This window comes from Rhinolophus hipposideros (assembly GCF_964194185.1).
Source record: "Rhinolophus hipposideros genome assembly, chromosome: 21".
Classification (NCBI taxonomy): Eukaryota; Metazoa; Chordata; class Mammalia; order Chiroptera; family Rhinolophidae; genus Rhinolophus; species Rhinolophus hipposideros.
Genome location: NC_138067.1, coordinates 12,929,277 through 12,950,682, shown reverse-complemented (window position 1 = coordinate 12,950,682; position 21,406 = coordinate 12,929,277). Strand labels below are relative to the sequence as shown.

Below are 21,406 nucleotides of genomic sequence, written 5' to 3'. Positions count from 1 at the left end.
ATCTAACACTATTATACTCAGAAAGCAAAAGAAATCCCCTATTTTGCATCCCAACAAAGGGAGACTGACATCCTTATCTGATGTTCAAATATTTATGGGAGTCATTTCAAACTAGCCTTTATTTTCCCTTATATTTCTACATTATGACTTGATGTATTATGCAACCTTTTGTTTGATAAAGGATGATCAGATTTGACTTAGTGTTGCACAGGAAAACATAATATTGCATATTTTAGGAAGAGAACATGTTAAAATGGAGAAATGCCATTTTCATCCATTTTATCCATCCAAATGTTTACTAGCTCTATATCCTCTGTGTTTCAAGTTAGTTTGCCAGGGAGTGGAATAGTTCTAGTTGAAATGCCTTTCAAATAGGCCTTGGGTTACAAATCAAGTTTGGGAAGTCTACTAGGGTATGGAGCTTCATAGTAAATGACGATAAGATTTATAGTAGGCCTTTGACCCCTGAAGTGTCAGAGTTACGGGATATATATTCCATGGCACAAAGGACAGTCTTCAGACCTCAATATCCTTTCGAAGTTAGGGATCTGAAATTGGACAAAACAGGTATGGGAAAGGAGTAAGGCCGAGACGAAGTGCAGATGCGGGTTCTGCTCACTGGCAAAGAGGAAGCATGTCTGAATCACCTTTATTAAATACCAAGTACAGTACACGATATTGAGCTTTGTACCTGCTTAAATAGACATGACTAGGTTATACTGTGTAGACAGGTACTGTGTTTAGGGATAAGCATTTAAAATACTTGTATATGTAAAATACTTTGTGTCCTCCTAGAAGAAAAATTACATCTGATTGCACACTGGGAAGTGTGTTTAGGTTATTATTGTTGTTTATTAGACAAGCAAACAAACTACTTTAATATAAATGCATTTCCAGCCCTTAAGAGTTAACAGGCCACATCTCATTTACCTATTAATTCCCTCAGTTACTATAAGCCCTTATTATTTACTAAATGAGCCTGAATGTCCAATTAAAATGTCAAAGTATATATAACTTTATGATACTGTCAAAAAACATCTTTAATATGGTTATGTACTTTAATATGGTTATGTGCACACATCATTTCTTGGTGTGTTTGTTTTCCATAAACATTTTTTTCTATACAGTAAATGATTTTACAAAATCATTCTATACAGTAAATGATTTTGACCAAAACTGGACAAACTCATATAATCCAATATCACCATCCTCATAGCTGTCTAACATTTAGTAAGAGTTTATTATGTGTCAGAAACCATAGTCAGGAAAGTATACTTATCTCACTAACTTTACGACTGGGGAAAATGCATATTATCCTCAGTTTACAACTACAGACATTGAGAGGATAAGTTATATGAGTTACTCACGTAATTTATAAGGAGGATTAAATGAGCAGCTCATATACAGAGCTTAGCAGAGATGCTGAAAATTCGGAAGGCTACATAAATGCATTAAGTATATGATTAAATCTTAATTCTGGGTATGGCCCTAAGGTCCAGACCGCTAAATGATGATGTGCTTTTTCTATTTCACACCATCTCTATTCTACTCTCCATGTAGCAGCTATCATTTTTGAATCCTTTTAGATAGAGAAAAGTCATCATTGATATGATTGACAGCCCCCGAAAGATATTTTAGGGAGTTAAAGATACTCTTCATCCTGGATTTCTCCTCACATCTTTAGGTCATCATGGGCCAATGGAGATTCATGGAAATGGGTTGGGATTCCTGTGACCTTAGGGTGAATGGGATCAAAGTCAGCATGGGAGCTTCAGTATAAAAAAGTTTCTCCTCACAACTGCTAATGTCCCAGATCGAAAAGCATACACCAGAGATAAATTTCACATAGCCACTGCAAGTTTCAGATTCTGTGTATTTCTGGGGAAAAAAACTAATTATCTTTTGATAATATTTATGAGAATGTTTCTGACCATTTTGGTATATTTTATTCAAAACTTACATAAATGGCTATAAAGAGACAAAAGAAAGAATATTTGTCTAATTTGAAAGCAATATAGTTTAGAGAACAGGTTATGATCTTTGCATAAGGGTGTTTCTTCAATATTCCTCTATTTCGTTTACTTCCCATATCCAAATAATCACCACGACCTGTTTTGTTTTGTTTTGTTGTTTCCTTCCAAGCTCAAACACTGTCAGGTCTAACGTGAGCAGTTACAATAGCCCCATTGTTTTTCTCTCCACACAGTACTTTTACTTTTTAATACCTCGACAGCTGCCAAAGTGATCTTTAACTCAGTCTAGATCTGTGTTGTTCAGTATGGTAGCCACTAAACACATGTGGCTCTTTGAATTGAAATAAAATTGATTTAAATTAACTAAAATAAACATTTTATCAATTACACGAGCCAGATTTCAAAGGCTAAAAAGTCACATGTAGCTAGTGGTTATCATATTTAAAAGTACAGAGTCTATATATCGTAGAAACTTCTATAGAATTCAGCAATGGTTTCGATCGTATCACTCTCCTATTATGTTTTTCCAAATGGCTCTCCATTTCGTACAAGTGAAAAAAATAAATTCTTCAGCATGGTTTTCAAAGTCTTTCATGCCATACTCCTTAATGCCCTTCCCCAACTGAATCTTAAACTTGAACCACATTATCCTTTGTCAAGGTGTTTAAGGACACTGAACATCTTTCTAACACAGACTTTTATATTTGCTGTTTCTTTTGACTGGAATGGTTTTGTAATATTTTATACACCTCAGCCCTTCTTTCTTTGTTAATACATCAGTGTAAGTTATGAAAAGCTTTATTTTTGTTGTCTTTCTCCACATGTAGACTCAGTTATATGAGACTAAGGCTATGTTCATCTTGGCATGTAACACAATGCTTTATACATAGGAGATATTCATTAAAGAGTAAATGAAAGGAAGGAAGAGATGAAATGGACAGAAAAGATGAGAAAGGAAATGATAGGATGGTCTTTTATCAGATCTTATCTATCACCACACCTACTTGGATCCTTTAATTTTATAGTTTCTTAAACACACTCAAACTCTCAAAATTTTCTACATACATTTGTTTCTTCTGAGGATGCTGTCTCTACATACTCTACCTGGAAAAATCCTATTCTTTCTTCATGTTCCAAAACAGATGCTACATCTTCTTGGTGCCATCTCTAACCATGCCTCACCTTTTTCCAGTCACAGTTGGTGACCCTTACCCATTGCAATGTAAGTGTGATTCCATAACAGAGCTTGCCACTTTTCATTGTAAGCAATGAGAAAGTCACAACCACTGTGTCCAATAGAGGCAACTTTAGTCAAACACTTAGCATCATCCTTGGCCAAAAGAAGCAGTCATTAAAAATTATTGAAATTAAATACAACTAATAATTTTAAGTTTAATCCTGTCATAGTGACTAAAACTGTATTCCATTGTTTCAATATTTTCCCATCATATTGTATTTAAAATTCTAAGCTACAAATGAATATTTTGAAGACACGGTGGGGATGGGATTAGAATTTCTCCAAAGGTGTTATGTAAATATTGAAGAATTGGTTATATTCAAATTTTTATCTGGGATTCACTCTAAAGAAAAAAAAACTTTTTTTTTTTTTTGGTTTTATGGCTGCAGAAAGTTGCTTATGAAATTGTGGTTTCATGATATTATTTTTCTGAGGTATATGTGGGAAAAACTATAAAACAAAATGCACCCTCAGAAAATAGGACCTCATCTGAACTGACAGATTTACAATCTGAGATTCCTATAATTTACCCTAAATAAAATAAAAGGTACTTGAGGATGATTGTATCAGGTGAATCAGCTTTATCATTTGGGTGAAAAAATCAAGTTGAAGTACCACATTATGTCTCTCTTCACATGGACACCAGACACCAAAATCTGTCAAATATTTTGCAGCTGTTTTTAAAAATACCTAGATATTCGGCAGAGTATCTTCTAGAAATAATGATAGTCTGTGTAACACCACTTTTAAAAAGCATAAGGACATTTTCAGTACTTCACCTTAACCTGTTTAGGAAGGCAATCTTACTGTTCTCTTTTTTTAGATGAGAAGCTAAGGTTTATATATATATATATAAATTGCCTTAAATAGAAGTTAGCAAGAGAGGTGCCATTCCCTGGACAAATTATCAGGTGTTTCACAGATATTACTGTGGAAAGGATGTAGTTCAGAATAACTGTTATTTATCTGATTATTAAGGTCATCAGGATAGCGGCTTGTGTGCACTCCAGACCGTAACTTGCAGTTTGCCCATGTTGCACTGAAGACATTGGCAGTGGAAAAAGGAAACTTCTTGATATTGGAAACTTGTTTCTGAAAATTCTAGAAGTGTTCTTTATGTTGTCACAGACTGATGTTCTTTATTGCAAAGAAGCAAGAAACAGTAATTGAGCAGGTGACATAGGTTCTGTGTATGTATATAGAGTTGGGGGTGAGGTTGGGAAAAACCTAGGAGATACTTGGAATGATGAATGAATGAATGAATGAATGAATGAATGAATGAATGAATGAATGAATATATATACATGTAATATTTGGATGTTGACAACAAAATATAAGTCATACACACACACAGGAGGTGAGTGTTATGTGCCAAATGTTTATATGAAATATAAATAATTGGGTTGTGTTAGTTGAGGAAACATATTAATTAGGTTAAAGTTGCTATATAACACCAATGGTGGTGGCAGCAATGCAGAAAAAGGTGCTGTTTCCCAATACAGAAACATCCAGTTGTCCATTTTCACCTATTCTCAACCACTGCACCAGTGGTGTGTTCATAAATTTTCTTCTGGTCTCTGCAAGTTACTCTCAATGAGTGAGTTGGTACCATCAGTTTGTGTTCATGATGAGAATCCTGGAGGTTAAATTAGAATCTCCAAATAAGGTGCTAAGCATTTAGGTAGGAATTTTCTTGCATCTGTATAGTCTTCACAAAGTACAATGGTGAAGAACTTAGAATTTACTTCTAAGACATTCTACTAGGTTAGAGGAACAGTAGTATTAAAGCAAAGCACGATATTTGTTGGAATAAAATGAGGACGTTTAAATAGGGCTTCTGTGAACATTGGTTATCAAGGACTTGGCAGTTTCTAAAATATATACCCATTGTACTAAGACTAAGAGTGTCTATTTCCAAAACTTCCATCATTACAGCATTGATGTTAACATGACCCAAGGAGCCCATTTTCTCACACACCACTTTCCACTGTGTTAATAAGAAGTTTCTTCTTACTGTGGCAGGAAGATGACTCTCCAAAGCGTATTCTGCTCTTCTCAAAACGAGATCTTTTCTCTAATGCATCTTAAGTAATTCTGCAAAGGAACAGCAAGTCAAATACATGCATATTTTTAAGAAATTAGGATGGAAAGAAACTTCAATACTGGAGATACAAATCCTTTGACTTGTTAGATATAAATGAGAAGACATTGAGCTTTTCAGTAGGTATAGTAGGAACCAAAATAATAATTATTTTTTCTTTTTTACTCCTTTTCTAGCCCATGTATTCCTTTTTCTCATATTTCCTTAGCACTGTGTTTCACACATCATGATAATCCATGCTCAGAAAATATTTGTACATCCTCCTAATAATGTTATTGAGTAACTACAATGCAAAATTCTAGCCAATGGGAATTATGATATATAAAATCAAACATTCTCTCCTTCTCCTAAAAGCACACATGTCTGGCAAATCCTTAACACTAGAATGATAGGAAGGGCATTTTTATGGAAGGGAAGATGAGCAAAGACAGGGCAGGTGCAGAGGGCTCCTCTGGGTGGTGAGCGGTAAGCTAGGAAACACAATGTAGCCTCCCATCTCTTCAGCTCGGAGACTATGCTCCATGGAAATGCCAATAGGAGCAGATATTTAGAAAGGGGTGAAGAGTGGTGCAGACAAACACTGCAGAGACTTTGGGGATATCTTTCCAGTGTCACTTGGGAAATTCTGCCTTTCCTGAGGCTACTAAAGGATCTGAAAGATAGTTCTGATTTATATCTTTCCACTTCTGGATTTTCATTTCCACAGTTCCTCGGGCCTTGAAGAGATGGCTTACAGATTGAGGAACGGGCTCACCCTTGTATTTATTTATTTCTTCATTTGCCTAATGTAGGACTCATGTACTGGACTTATTTTCCCCTACTTACAGAGATAAGGCTATGAGATATCAGAAGTTGCTTGGTTTCAGTGAGACCCCACAGGTGAGATCTCACGGGTGAGATCCCACTGAGAAAGCTCCGCTTTCTCTGGTGTTTCCTGTACTTTATGTGCAGCCATTCAGAAAGACACTGGGAATCCCAGGACACAGTGTGGCTCCTGGATCTACTTCTGAGACACAATCTAGACACAATCATGACACAATCATGACATCTTGAGAACTGACATGGTATACTGATTCGAAAGTTGAACTGGTCACTCTGGATTTGCTATTTTTAACCCACTCTGTTTTTCTTTGAAATTACTTTCTGTTAACTGGCTTAAGGAAAGAGTCTATGTCAGAGTTTTATAATTAAGTAGTGTCCTTTATTGCTGCCGATGTGGCTGTGTCACCAGGTGGAATCAGTAGGAACAGAGGGGAGAAATTGAGATAATGGAGTGGGTGGTAGCAGCTTCGACGACCAGAGGAAAGCAAGCTGGATCTTTGCAACTAGAGATGGAGTGGCATAGCGAGGGTGTGTGTTTGTGTTTGGGGGAGGGGCTGTAATAGAGCAAGCACCTTCGAGAACATTCCAGAAATGGCGTGCTTTCAGTTTTGTGTTTCTTTTTTTTTTAACGTGGATAATTTTAACTACAATTTAAAAAGCTCATACAGTATTCAATATGAATGAAAATTAAACATGTTCAATAAACCTTTGAACCTCAATGGTCAGTTCACCAGACAATTTTGGTCAGAAAAGTTGGTGGAAAAATAAACACCTAAAATGGTGCCAGAGAGGCAGGTATGAACCTCCCCACTTGCTCCCTCTCCTCAGCTTTATTTTATCACTTAAACTGACATCTTATTTGGGGACAGAGAAGAAAGGAGTGAAAGGAATGCTAGCTTACATCTGAGAAGGGGCCTGGGGACCATCAATAGAAACCTATTGTTTCCAGATAAGTAATAATAACATTAATTATTTCAAATGTGTGTATTTATTGAGCACTTATTAGGTGCCAGGCATTGTAATAAGTGCTTTGTGTGCAATATCTCTTTTATACCTCACAAAACCTATTGTAATTTCCATTTTACAGTTTAGGTAACAAAGGCACAGAAAGCCACTAAATCACACCTAATTAAGTAATTTTTCTTTTATTCATTCTATAAGAAACAAAGAAGAGGAGGAAGGAAGTAGGAAAAGGCCTCGAACACTATGTTTGGTACACATTTGGTGTCTAATGTATGCTTGTTTTCTATGGTGAGTCAAGATTTTGGGGCTGTTTAGCAATTCTTGGGAGCTTATATCATAGTCTCCTAGGCAATAATGTGTGTGAAATGTCTACGTAGGAAGCAAGAGCTTCTTGAAACAGTTGAGGTACATTTGAATCTAAATTTTAAATTAAATCTTTTTCTCCCCCATCAATTCCTTCCATTGTGTAATCTTGTAATATTACGACATTCTTACCTCTGATCTTACTAAAGGGCTATATTCATAGGCAATTTTATAAACTCTTATGACTCACCTCATACAGTCTGTCATGAACTGGAACTTCAAAAAAATGAGAAAAATATCCTAGCCTCTGTTAGTGTTATAGGTGTTAAATAACACCCAAACGTTTTTCCAGTTTTATGCTGTTTATAAACTGGTAAGAAAGGGGCTTTCGCCACCACCTTCCAAGTAGGGAAGTTTATTAAAGTTTCAGTTAATGGTACATGGTGATTCTGGTGATGATGATGATAAGCATATCATCTTTTTTTTTTTCCAATTCAGTTATTTAAAAAAATGTTTTAAATTAAAGTTTATTGGGGTGACAATGGTTAGTAAAGTTACATAGGTTTCAGGTGTACAATTCTGTAATACATCATCTATATATCACATTGTGTCTTCACCACCCAGGAGAAAAAGTCGAGAACCATGTGATTTCACTGATATGTGGGATATAAAAGTGGAAACAGCAAAGGAACGAGATGGACAAGTAAAGAAACAAAAACTCATAGACACAGACAATAGTTTAGTGGTTGCCAGAAGGTAAGGGCGGAAGGGATGATAGAAGAGGGTAAATGGGATCAAATATATGGTGATGGACAAACATATCTTTAACACCTACACGTACCAGAGACTGATTCATGCTTTATTTTCAGTCTTCACAACCATCTCAAGATATGAGTACTTCATATTTGACCAGTGAAGAAATTGAGGCTCAGTGAATATATTAATAATCCCAGAAACAGCTCTGTATAAATCATGGAGATAAAATGTATTCCAAATTTGAGGTCTGCATGATGCAGATTTGAATAAGGAATTTAACAAACAACTTTTTATTTATTTATTTTAATACCAACTTCTAACACCCTATCATTGTTCCCAGTGCCCCTCTAGGCCAGAAGTTCTAGGCAATTACTGGACAGCAATCAAACAGCAAAGAAGCATGGGGTTTAGGATGCATGAGTATCAGTGATTAGACTGCTCTCGTTTACCGTGGCCTCAGGGAAATTGGTTGATGCACAAATGTGTGAAATATCAGCAGTGAGATAATAAAATTACTATAACCCAGAAATGCCCGCAAAGTTTATTTATAAATAGGAGGCAGAAAGTGATAATTAATCCTCTGGACATTTCTTAGTTCTTTTAAGAGTCACAGTGTACAGGGTATCTGGAGCAAAACACATGTGTATTCAGTTATTTTACAGTAAACCTTGGAATCTCATTGGTCTTATCAACAGTCATTGTTCCCCAGGAGAATGGCAGTTGGTCTTCTTTCCATAATACAACAGATTCAAATCCTTGCCAAGGAGCACTTTCCCAGGCTCAGGATTCTGTTGAGGTGACTGTTAACCCATGTAGGCCTCTGGGTTCTTAAATACTTTTTGAATTTCTCCAATCATTCCAGTGTGGGCGTGGAGTCTGTTTACAAATGCCTGGTGTATTTTAATTTTAATACCAACTCTAAAACCCTGTCATTGTTCCCAGTGTCCCTCTAGGCCAGAAGTTCTAGGCAATTACTGGACAGCAATCAAACAGCAAAGGAGCGTGGGATTTCGGGTGCATGAATGTCAGTGATTAGACTGCTCTCGTTTACTGTGCCAGGCAGTGTCTTAGTTTTCTTCGCAGCTCAGTCTTTACTAAATCAGGAATTACAATTTCATAATACAAGATATTTCTTTCAAGGAATTTAGCAATACATTATTGTCAATAAAACTAAGTATTTTTTAATATTATTCCAAACAGTTTAATGATGCTTGTCTTTGGTGGGGAGGATTTCACAGGGATGCCTTTTTTTAATGGTATTTACATCTGATACAAAGGACATGAATACTATTATATTTCTAATGAAAAAGAAATGGCTAAAATGAGGAAGGAATTATTCATATTTTTATCTATCTATCATCTATCTATCTTTCCATCTATCTGTTAATCCATCAGTCTTCACAAGTAGATATAGACACAAATAAATAGATGCACATAAGTAGAGATGCAGAAATGCATAAATATATACTGTTTCCAATGAAATCCACTAAAATAGTAACAGTACAAATCTACAGGCAGAAAATTATGGGGACTTTATTTTTTCTTCATTTTCTTGTGATATAGTCTAAACTTGATAATATAATACCTGTTCATAAAAAGACGTATACAAAGAAACTATGCTGAGCACCAATAGCCATGAACCATGTTTCATATTTAGGGTCAATGAGCATCAATGAATAGAGAGATTTCACGTGTACTTCCTAGGAGGCCACCTCAACCATACAGGCTTCCTTCAGCCCTCCCTCCTAGAATGGAATGATGCATGACCTTTGTTTTAGTGTGGGCTACTATGGATATGGAATACCCCAGACTGGGTAGTTTAGTCAACAGAAATCTGTTTCTCACACTTTTGGAGGCTGGCAAGCCCAAGGTCAAGGCACCTGCAGATTCCGTGTCGGGTGAGAGTCCACCTCCTGGTTTGAAGATGGCTGCCTTCTTGTTGTAATGTCACTGACAGAGCAGAGCCTGGTACTGTGTGTCCTCCTTTTTTCCCCATACGGGAATTAATCCCATTGCCAGAGCTCCAAACTCATGACCTAATCTCCCCCTGCTTATCTCCCAAAGGCCTCACTTAAACAATGCTATCACATTAGGAATTAGAATTTTAACATATGTATTTTCAGGGAGGCACAAATATTCAGTCAACACCACCCTTCTTTGGGCCTCCATGCATCCTGTTCACTTCATTGCTTATTTGTGGGCCATTTTATTTTTCCTAATTATGGCTTATGTTCCTTAAGACATATACCTTATGGTATATGGCATTTCACAAGCACAGATCTGGGTGTATCAAAAGGATATTTATATGTGCTGTGGAAAAATAATTCCCATGTAATTTGGATATGTAGTATTCCTGAGAAGCATTTGGCTCCTGACAAAAACAACAACAACATAATGTTGTCTTATCTGAAAGTTTTCTCAACATAGGAACTACTAACAAGTTCATTTAAAATGTTTCATTTCATAGGATCTAATGTTGTAAATCTGTTAAAATACCTATTCTACCTTTTAAACATCATTCCTAGAGAATCAGCAACTATCTGATTTCTAATAGACTACTAGAAAGCTGAAATACATACTTTACTGAAACGAAAAACAAAACAAACCAACAACAGCAAAACCCGAAACATACACATGTTGTCTAGTCAAATACAATTTTAACACAAGCACACATTCGCTTTGAACTGCCATAAATAACACGCTGCCTAGCACCATCCTGCTTGGGGCTTGTAGTTCATTGTTCTATATGGTATTTTGTGGCAACTGCTAATTATCATAAGCTGTCCAATAAACGTGATGGATTGTCCAATTAACTCTTCATCAGCATCCATTTTTGAAGCTGCTACCTATTGAAACTGATGGCAGTTTATGACCTCCATGTTGCATATGTAGCTAATTACTCCTTGGATAATAATTATTAAGTTTCTTACACCTCATGCAGTCATTTTGTTTTACAAATTATGATGCCACTGAGTTTCCCAATCCATTTGACTTCACCATGATGGCTCTCCAAGGATTTCTAAAGGTCTGCTGTGGAATGTATGGATCATATCAACATTGAAGTAGATTACAGATATATCTGTTTTGTAGGTTTTCCATCGACCGGCACACTGACCTGGAGAGACAATTCAACATTAATGCAGATGATGGGAAGATAACGCTGGCAACACCACTTGACAGAGAATTAAGTGTATGGCACAACATAACAATCATTGCTACTGAAATTAGTAAGTGCCTGGGTTTAATTTTTTCCTTGTGTGACTGGGTTCACTTTATGCCTAGTGATCACAGGATAAATGGTCCTTGTTTCTATTAGATATTTTGGCATCAGAACTTTATTATTCCCGAGGAGCCTTTGAATGAATCATCTCAGCAAGAAATAACATATACTGTGGTAAATTACCAAAGGTTGTAATATATATGTGGGAAGGAAACATTCTCAGATCCAAATATTCTTATAGCGTATGTCCATTATTCAACCATTAAATATGTTTTGCAAATTAAAAATGAGGGAAGATTTAGCATTAAAATGTAGGTAAAAAATAGAACTCAAGAACTAAACACTATAATTTAAATGAGCAGACATTAACATATATTATAGAAACTGTTATATATCATAGATACTGTTGCTCACATATTTGAACCTCACACATAACATATACCCATAAACAGGCAGAAAATATAGAAGGAAATGTCACACTATCAATACATATATTATGAGGAGATGAGATTATAGATTTTTTATTCTATTTTTCAGAGTTTAACGTATTTTACACATTCTAGACTTTTAAAATTGTATATTCAATATAATTTTTTCATAAATTACATACAAAAATGTAAACTTTTCTAGAAGACTTCTAGCGTTGTTAAAATAACATGGTAGTCTTTCTATCCATTTTTCATGATGATAGCTTCTTTGAATGCACACAATCACACTATATTGAGTCTCTATACAATAGCTATTGGTAAAAATTAGTGCTACACTGTCTTGGAGAACTTGCACTCAGCCTCACAAATTCCTTTATTATACAAAGACATGCAAAAAGGACATGATGTTTGTTTTATTTCCAAACAAAATACATTGTGCATTTTACCTGCATCTCTTTTTACCATAAAGGACCTGACGAGGACGTTACAGTTTACACAGATGCAAGGGAGATAATATACTCTGGAGGGAGTTGCAAATCAGGAAAAAAGTAATAAAAACCAATATTAAGAAAGTTTCATGGACATACATACAACATAGTGTGTGGAAAACCAAAAATCCGCTCTGTGCTCTCTCTAAAATCTACTGCTTGTTTTCACAAATAATGTGAAAACAGGGGAAGCATCTCTGAGATACATGATTACTTTGTGCAAATAAAAGTAATCCAGACTTTCAGGAAGGGCATGGTTTTTTCCTTGTTTTGAGATATGGGGAAAAGGTCCTCCTTGGAGGCTTAAAAAACAAACAGCAACAAACAAACAAACAAACCAATATTGTGTGAAAAAGTGAAGATTGAAGAGCTAAGAATGTCTGTTTCTAGTAGCAACCCTAAGTGCAGGCAAAGAACATAAGGTAAAGTTGATACATAGTTTCAACCCTAACAAATGGAGGGTTCTAGAGAGAGGATGAGCTTTGGGCATTTTGGTGTTTTTCCTGGCTTATGTATGAGTGCTCTTTTCTTCCCTAGTGTGTTATTCTGGCAATAGTTTCCGCCTGTAACACTAATGGATAAAGCAAACAAAGTATACCACTGGGTGGATTTGGCTTATTAGACGTGCTAACCCCATCTGTGGAGGTACAGGCATGACATTTTTATAATTTACAATGTTGACGCCGCATTATCACCTTAAGCCTCTGAGTAAAACTATATCTATTTAGATTGATTTAAAGCTTTATAAAAATGCTCAACAGGATCACAGCTTCCTTTAAAGTATGTAGGTAGTAATTACTTTTGAAAGAACTTCCGCATATATTGAGCACAACCTAGTTGAGTCAGCCTTAATCCATGACACTTTTTTATGAGAAGGATGCCTTCACTTAAATATTTATCAGAGAAGCCCTAATTATAAGTATCCATGTGCTCCGTTTTTGAAGGAGTGAAAAGAAATGAATACACACAGAGCAGGTGGTTAAGAAACATTTCAGGGGCAATCCAGAAAGGAAAGACTCATTTGCGAGGAATCACAGACAAGTAAGACAGACACGAAAGCAGATGCTGCAGGGTAATGAGCTGTGAACTCCAGGCTGACACGGGTACCAGCTCCAGTCAGAGAAGACATTCCTTTGCTCATTCACTCAATAATCATTCATTGCGCCTTCGCTACCTGCCAAGCACTCTTCTAGTGACAGGGATATAGCAGCTAGCAGAATAGGCAAAACCCCCTGTGCTCTTGCAGTTTTCCTCCTAGTGGCACCTGGAAGCACTTACATATGAAAGGTGATTCGGAATCTCCTGAGAGATCCATAAAGAAAGACCTAGAGGTAAGGAAGAAGACAATGAGCGTTGGGAATTACAATCATTGCCCTGTTGATGGTGTGAAAAAAGTGCAATGACACCCCTCTTCAATGAACATAGGATTATATTTAAAAATTGCAGCATAATAAATATGAAAAAATCAAGCCTTGATTGTGTACCAGTAAAATATTAAGTTTACTTTAAAATGATAGACATTATTATTAACTCAATATGATCAGATTACAAAAAATAAAAATATCAAAATGTAGACCAGGTGAAATATTTTTCACGGCTTGAAAGAAATCACGCAGATATGTCCCAGATTCAGGTTGGCTCCATAGAGAACAAATACAGAATGGCTCTGACCACACGAAGACCTTTAGCTTGTCCATGAACCAGATAGAATTTAAAATATAGAACTCAAACTTACACTACTCTGTTGAAACAGTGGGAGTACTCTCACCTTTTAAATTAATTAATTAATTTGTTTTTACGCAGAGATTGAAAACTAAACAAAAAACATAGAACTATTTAGGCCAAGAAACAAGCTTAATTCAGGAGGTTAAGCATCTTAAGATATGTGGAACTGTAAACTTAGATATCAGTCTGCTTTTTTTTAAAAAATGTGCATATATCTTTCTTAGAATCAAAAAGAATAGGGGTACAAAGAGAACGTTAATTTTCAGCTGTAACATGTAAGCTGAGGTAGGCATAAATTTAGGAACTTTAAATGTATGCTTTTTAAGCCATTTTTTCTAAATCATGAAAGGAAGTAGAAATAGATTGCAGAGAACCTAAGAAAAATTGTAATTACTATGAAAATGGCTTAATGACTTGTTTTGACTTGGTTTTATTATTTAGCCCACCATGGAATGTTTACCTTGCAAAGCCACAGACCAGGTATTGGGGGAAAATATTAAGGGGAGATTTATTGTATTTGGATGAGATGAATATTTAAAACCTCCCAGGACAACAGAACCCCTCAGGGAGAGGTTCTAATACAGTTAAAGAAATATTTATTCCAGGCAGAACAATTTAAAATTACTCTCAGAACACCATCTCATCAGACAAAGATTTAAACAAATGAAGTTAAGCTAAAATATGGATTTTTAAGGCAGTCCGTCTGTTATATCTTAATGACAATGATGAGGTCCTTTCCTCTCATGCCAGCTTCACTTAACCAAGGCTGAGATGTTTCACTGTGTCTATTACCCAAGTATTTCAGAGGTAATAGGTCTAGCTTGCCATCACAATCAACTGGCACATCTCATTACAGGAGCCAGTGGTTAGATGTCCATGTGCTAACAAGAGATTGGCCTTATCTAGCGTATCACCGCTAAGTATCTCTGATGGTACCAACTGCATCCTCTGCAATGATCGTGCATGTCTGCTGTTTACCAAAGTAGTGAAGGTTTAAGGTAAATTTAGCTGGCTAATTAACACTAAAAACATATTACATAAGCCCTATGATGCATTTAATTCTCACTCTGTGAAAGTAGGTACTATCACTATGTTACTGTGTTTCCCCAAAAAGAAGACCTCGCTGCACAATCAGCTCTGATTCATCTTTTGGAGCAAAAATTAATCTAAGACCCAGAATTATTTTACAATAATATAAGACTGAATATAATATAATATAATATAATATAATATAATATAATATAATATAATATAATATTATATAATACTGGGTCTTATATTAATTTTTGCTCCAAAAGACGCATTAGAGCTGATTGTCCGGCTAGGTCTTATTTTTGGGGAAACACAGTATGTATTTTTCAGACCAGGGAACTCAGATACAGGTTAGGTAACTGGCCCATAGTTTCCTTGAGAGCAGGGCTTGGGTGGGTGGGTGGGGGAATTTAGGGTCGGCCCCCATGTGGTTTAACTGCAGATTACATATTCTTTAATACTTTCCAAGTCAGAAACCTCTCTTCTATCTTCTTCCCTTTCATTCTCCTGCTTAAATTGAACTTCTGCCAGATCATTTCCTGAAGCAAATGAATGAAGTAGTTTTATGCAAGGCAGAAGGCTTTTGCAGGGACAGGTGTGCAGTGGAAGAAAGAATTAACAATCAGACCCTCCTGTTTTAACGTTTGTAACCAAGGGTAGGAATATTGACTAATGGACAAATCAGAGCTTTGGAAGGTTCAGTTTGGAATTCTATCCCCATTTTAGAGATCAGGAAATTGAGCAACAGAATAGAGAGCACAAAATAGTACATTTTAGGGGATAGTGTTTTTCTTTCTTTCAACATTTTGTTTCACTTATAGTTGACATTCAATATTATTTTATATTAATTTCAGGTGTACAGGATAGTGGTTAGACATTTATATAACTTACGCAGTACTAGATTAGTCTAGTACCCACCTGGCATTATACATAGCTGTTACATTATTGACCATATTCCCTCCCTATGCTGTACTTTACATCCCCGTGACTGTTTTGTAAGTACCAGTGGCTGAAAAAGGCGAAGGGGATAGTACTTTTCAGTGACGAGCAGAGAACTTACCCAACTGATTCAAATCCCCTGAGTAATCATTTCAACCAAACAAAACGAGTTCCGGCCTTCACCCAGGACTTCTGGAATCAGGAAGTCGGGATCATAAGTTTTTCCCGCCTCCTAAGTTTTTCCCGCGTCCTCTCCGCCCCTAACCAGATGCATGTTATAACAACACTGTGAAGGAAGGCAGAGAAAGATGAGGTGTTCTTTGTTTTTGTCTTTACTTTTTGTTATTCCTGGGGTGATTAGGTGACACTTCACTGAGCTGAGATTTGAACTGAGGCTGGTCAGATGGCGCTCAGGATTCCTTTAGGTTGAGCAGGGTGTGGGGTAAGACCGACCTAAGAGAACAATGTGGTGACAAGCGCAGCTGTAGGAGAGAGAAAGGATATTTGGGGTCAGTGGGGAAATCATTTTACTTAGAATAGAGCCTCTGCAGGGGTATTTTAGAAGCATTGAATGTCACTTGTAGAGCGTTCTTCCCAGAGAAACTGATGATGTAAGATGGAAAGTGGGGAAACCCACTGACACTGTGTACCTGGGAGCAGGCAATTGGCATTTACAGAAAGAGCACTACTATTGGTTACCTGGAAGTATTTTAAAGCAGGAAGCATATAACTGCCCGTTAAATTAATCTCTTTCAGTTAGTGATAGTGTATTGCTCTGGACCGCTATCGAGGGCTGCACACAATATTGCAAATGAAGCTTTTCACTGATGATGGTTCAATTTCCCAGGGAAAACACTCGTTTGATAACACTTAAGGAATGTTTCTTCTGGGCACAGGGCCCAGTTGCCAGAATAATTGCTTTGTCCAATCCAGGATACTTAGAAAAATTATATCTTTATGGGCAGCTCATTGTTTAGAGAAATTTTAGGTCCGGGAGTTGGATGGAGTTGGCCAACATGGGCAGGTTATGTCTCCTCTTTTGCTCTGTTTTATCATCTGGGAAATGGGAATTATAATTGTTCTTTAAAATTTGGGGTGTAGTGAGAATTGAATTAAAAGTGATAGTACTATATACCTCTTAGCTTAAAATCTATTTATAACCTTTAGAAATTGTCAAATAAATTGTGTATGTTCTTATAAATATAGCCCTGACCCTGGGCTTTGAGTAATAGCTTAATTTAAAATTATTGATTTGGTTTGTATTATATGTTACCCCTTCTCCTCCCTACAACAAAATTGGTATTCATGACCTGTGTGTTACTGTGAGGTGCAGTTCTGTTTCTTCATTGCACGACCTATATGTTTGTTCAGTGATCCTCCTCTCGCCCTTGGGTCAGGCATAGTAGGTTGGCCAATGGCTAAGGAAAGGTCCTCAGCTGAAGCAAGCACATTCTTCCAGATCTTGATAGAACTAAGGACTTCAAATTTGATACCACGATCCTGTTCAAAACATGTGATGTCTCGCTCTGTTGCCTAGGGCATCATCAGGAGTATAGTTTCACCTAAGTCAATGCCTTCCCCTCTATAGGGTTGAGTGGAAGAAGATAAAGGGAACCACTCACCGGTTAGATAACTCACACAGAAGGGCAAGGGTAATAAGAGCTTGAGGTAGACAGTGAAAATCAGGACGGCAATGTTTAAGGGGCTCCCAAATATCAGAGAGACTGTAGCAGTCAGACCAATTGGTCTTGGGAATTCATAGGCCTGTGGCAAGTGCCTATCAGGATCCCCCTACCTCAGATAAGCATACAGGTGCTGTAAGGTGGAGATCAGTAATCTTAACAATAAGGGATATAATGAAGGGAAGTGGAAAACAAAATATGGGGAAGTGAAGGGAAGCTATAGGTTTCTGGGAAAGGGATTAGCATCTAGTCTGCAATTCCCCGTAGGGAAGAATCGGAGTCAGTGCCATGCCAAGTCCAAGGACATCACTGATACAGGCCCCAAATGAGTATGTTTCTGTAGGTGACCCATGTCCGTGTTCTTTTAATCATTACGGCACCCACTTCCTGTATAGCTGCTCCAGGTCTTTGTGTCTTGACTTGGGGATTTCCCCCTTATTTTCAGTTTGTTTTGCAACCATTCTACCAATATCCTCCCACAATCTCTCCATCTTTTTTTTTTTTAAATCTTTGACCCTCTTTTGTTCTAATATGCTTAGAAAAAGCATGCAGATTGAGAATGAAGATACAGATTTTAACCAGGAACCCCTTTAGGATGTCACTATGACTAATAGCCCCTCAGTCCTAACCCAGAAAATGACAGAAAGTAAGAGGTTTCTATCCCTATGTCTTGCCCTGGTCTCTGTTTATAAAACACCCTCCCCTAAGCCCCAACTATAACTCTTACTGTAGATAACAGTAGACAAAGGATGGAAAGGAGGTAAGCAGCAAATGATAATTCAAGTTTTTCAGGTGCAAATTGGAACAAGCCACCACTCATAGCAAATCGTACCAGATAAAGTCGGGGGAGATGGCAAAGGTCCTAGATATTTGAACAGATTATGCAGTCTGATAATAGTAGGTTCATTTAATCATCAGGCTTTTTGGGGACAGGGACATTATAAGCACTTGGGGAAAAATGCAGAAAAGTCTAGAAGTCAAAGAATAAGAAAAGAATGAAGTGGCCATGCTTGTGAGTTAGATTACTTGGATGGAATCATTACTTTTTCACTTATCCACACTCATTCTTTTGGTATGTTACTTAATGTCTCTCTGTAACTCAGTCTTCCTATCTGTAAAATGGGAAAAATATTGCTATACCTTTAGAGGTATATGATAAGGAGTAAATATATTTAAGTGCTAATATCTAGTCTAATATAAACATTTGATAACAATGGCAATGCAGTATTAATTCTTATACCAATGATTACAAAGTAGGCATACTTTGATCATTATTATATAATTAAAGAGGATATACCCAAAAGAGGACTTCTTGTCATCTGCAGAACCACCCAACTTCATTCTGAGGATTTACCAAATTGTGCATTTGTTCAGGAAGTATCATCTTGAGATTATTTTGGTAGTATGATTTTCTACAATGATATGTATCCAGTGGAAGGGACTTCATTCCTTTATTAGTCCTAAATGTCCTGGCCAGGTTTGCGACTTTAAAAGTTCCCTTCTTACCCCAAACAGGGTCATTGCCACTGCTTTCTCTGCCAGCTGTAGTGGTTGTTAGTTAAAAACATAAACTCTGAGTCAAATTGTCACAGCCAAAATATTGGTTTCAACGTATGCTATTTGTGTGACTTGAGTATGTTACATAATCTCTAAGCCTCAGTTGCTACTGTTTCCTGGAAAATAAGACCTACCCCGAAGATAAGACCCAGTTAAGATCATCAGCCAGATGGATGCATTTAGTATGTTAGGACCATGTTCCAGAAGAAGATGACATGACCGTCTGAATAAATGCAGATTGTTCTACATGAAAAAAGAAGACATCCCCTGAAAATATGTCCTAATGCGTCTTTTGGAGCAAAACTTAATATAAAACCCGATCTTATTTTCAGGAAATACGGTATAAGACCCGGTCTTATTTTCGGGGAAACACGGTATATTTGAAGTTCGAGAGCTAAATGTGATAATACAGGAGGAATGCATAAAACAGAGCCTGGCATATAGTAAGGACTCAGTAACGTTCTTCTCTTCCCTCTCAGGCCCTTTCCCCCTCTTTCCCCACCCGACTCCCTCACCTCCATCAGGCCTACCCTGGTTCCTATTCTCTCTCCCATTCCTGTCATCTTATCAGTCCCATAGCTAAACTCTGTTTGTCACTCATTCTCCTCCCTTTTTTCCCCAGCCACTTGGGCTTAGGGAGAAAAGGGACCAAAACAGTCATACAAACACTGTGCTTTGTATCTGTTCATGTATGCTGCATAATAAACCGTGTCAAAATTTAGCGGTTTAAATAATAAACATGTATTTCTCCTGGTTCTGTGAGGCAGCTGGGTAGTTCTTTGGTCTGAACTGGGTTTGCTAATAATCTTTGTGGTCAGCTGGTGGCTTGTCTGCAGCTAGAGGGTCTCTGTTGGCCTCATGTGTATATATAACAGGCTGGTGGCCTCATGTGTATGTATAACAGGCTGGTTAGACCAGGATGTCACAGTCAGGTCAGCTGTTCACCACGTGGTCTCTCATCCTCCAATAGGCTAGCTCAGCTTCTTCAGCGGTATCGTCAGTGCTCCAGGGAGAATCAAATAACTGGTGAGAAGCACTTTGCAAGTGTCTGTTGGCATCAAGTTTCATAATTGGTAATTCCATTGGCCAAAACAAATGACATCACCAAGAGCAGGTTCAAGGAGTGGAGAAATAAATGTCACCTCTTGATGGGAGGAGTTGGAAATATTATGGCCATTCTTTGTTTTTGTTTTTTTTTTCTTTTTAAAATTTATTTCAGACTGGAATTCTTAATCTCAGTATGTGTGACCAGGAAGTGATAAGGTTCTGTAGCCTACCCATAAGTACTTCCCTGCTTTTCTTCCAAAATTCCCTTTGCTACATGTGAATCAAAATTCTTTGTTCCAACACTTTACATATTTGGAAGAAAGGATTAGACACAACGTATCTAATAGTCATCAGCTGCTTAACTGTAGATTCTTTAGAATTTCAGTTTAAATAGAAATTTGTATTGCTCATATTAAATCTGCTAATGCATTTATAATGTTACAACAACTACTACATAAGTGTTAATGTAACCATTAACTTATTATTACTGTTTCCTGATACCCATACTGGGTCAGGTTCCTTTGTTATAGGTTCTCACAAATCCATACTCTTTTCCTTTAAATGACTGGTTGAAGCTTATAATAATCATTTATTTGCTCATGGTTTGAGCAAATACATTTGAGAATACATTTCTAAGAGAAGAAATGGGTAGGGTCCTTGATCTCATGAAACATTTTATTATTGCTTTATTGTTAATTGCTATTTTATCCTAGGAGCCTAGCACGGTGCTTGGGGCTCCAAATAAATATATGCTAAATTAATAAATGAATAAAGGAAATAATATATTAATACCATTAGAGAGTACCCTTATGACTTCTGACTCCAAACAAATGCTGTTCATTGATTGGTGGAAATTATCTTTGCTTTAATGTACCCCACTAAGCACTTTGTTAAAGATCTCAGGTTGACAGGCACACACAGGTACTACGGCTTTCTGGATTTTTTAAATCCTTCTTTCCTCAGCGACTGAAGCTGAGACATAAATAGCAGGAATGATTGCACTCTCCTTGTATGAAAATTGTGGGGTGTGGACTGTGCCTATGGGGAAGGATTCCCAGAGATTATTAACCAATTTTGGGAGTCAGAGACCATGGGAGAGATGCTGGTAGAACAGAGCCTCAGGTCCCCTCTCT

General features: G+C 37.0%; 1 protein-coding gene across 3 annotated transcripts in view; it reads left to right on the top strand.

The window, feature by feature from the left end:
* The window catches only part of CDH8 (cadherin 8), a 323,156-nt gene that overhangs the window by 196,485 nt on the left and 105,265 nt on the right, over window positions 1-21,406 (top strand). For all 3 annotated transcript variants that reach the window (XM_081032901.1, XM_081032903.1, XM_081032902.1), the window contains one exon: window positions 11,246-11,382. In XM_081032901.1, coding sequence (XP_080889027.1) covers window positions 11,246-11,382 — 137 coding nt within the window. The remainder of the gene's footprint in view (window positions 1-11,245; window positions 11,383-21,406) is intronic.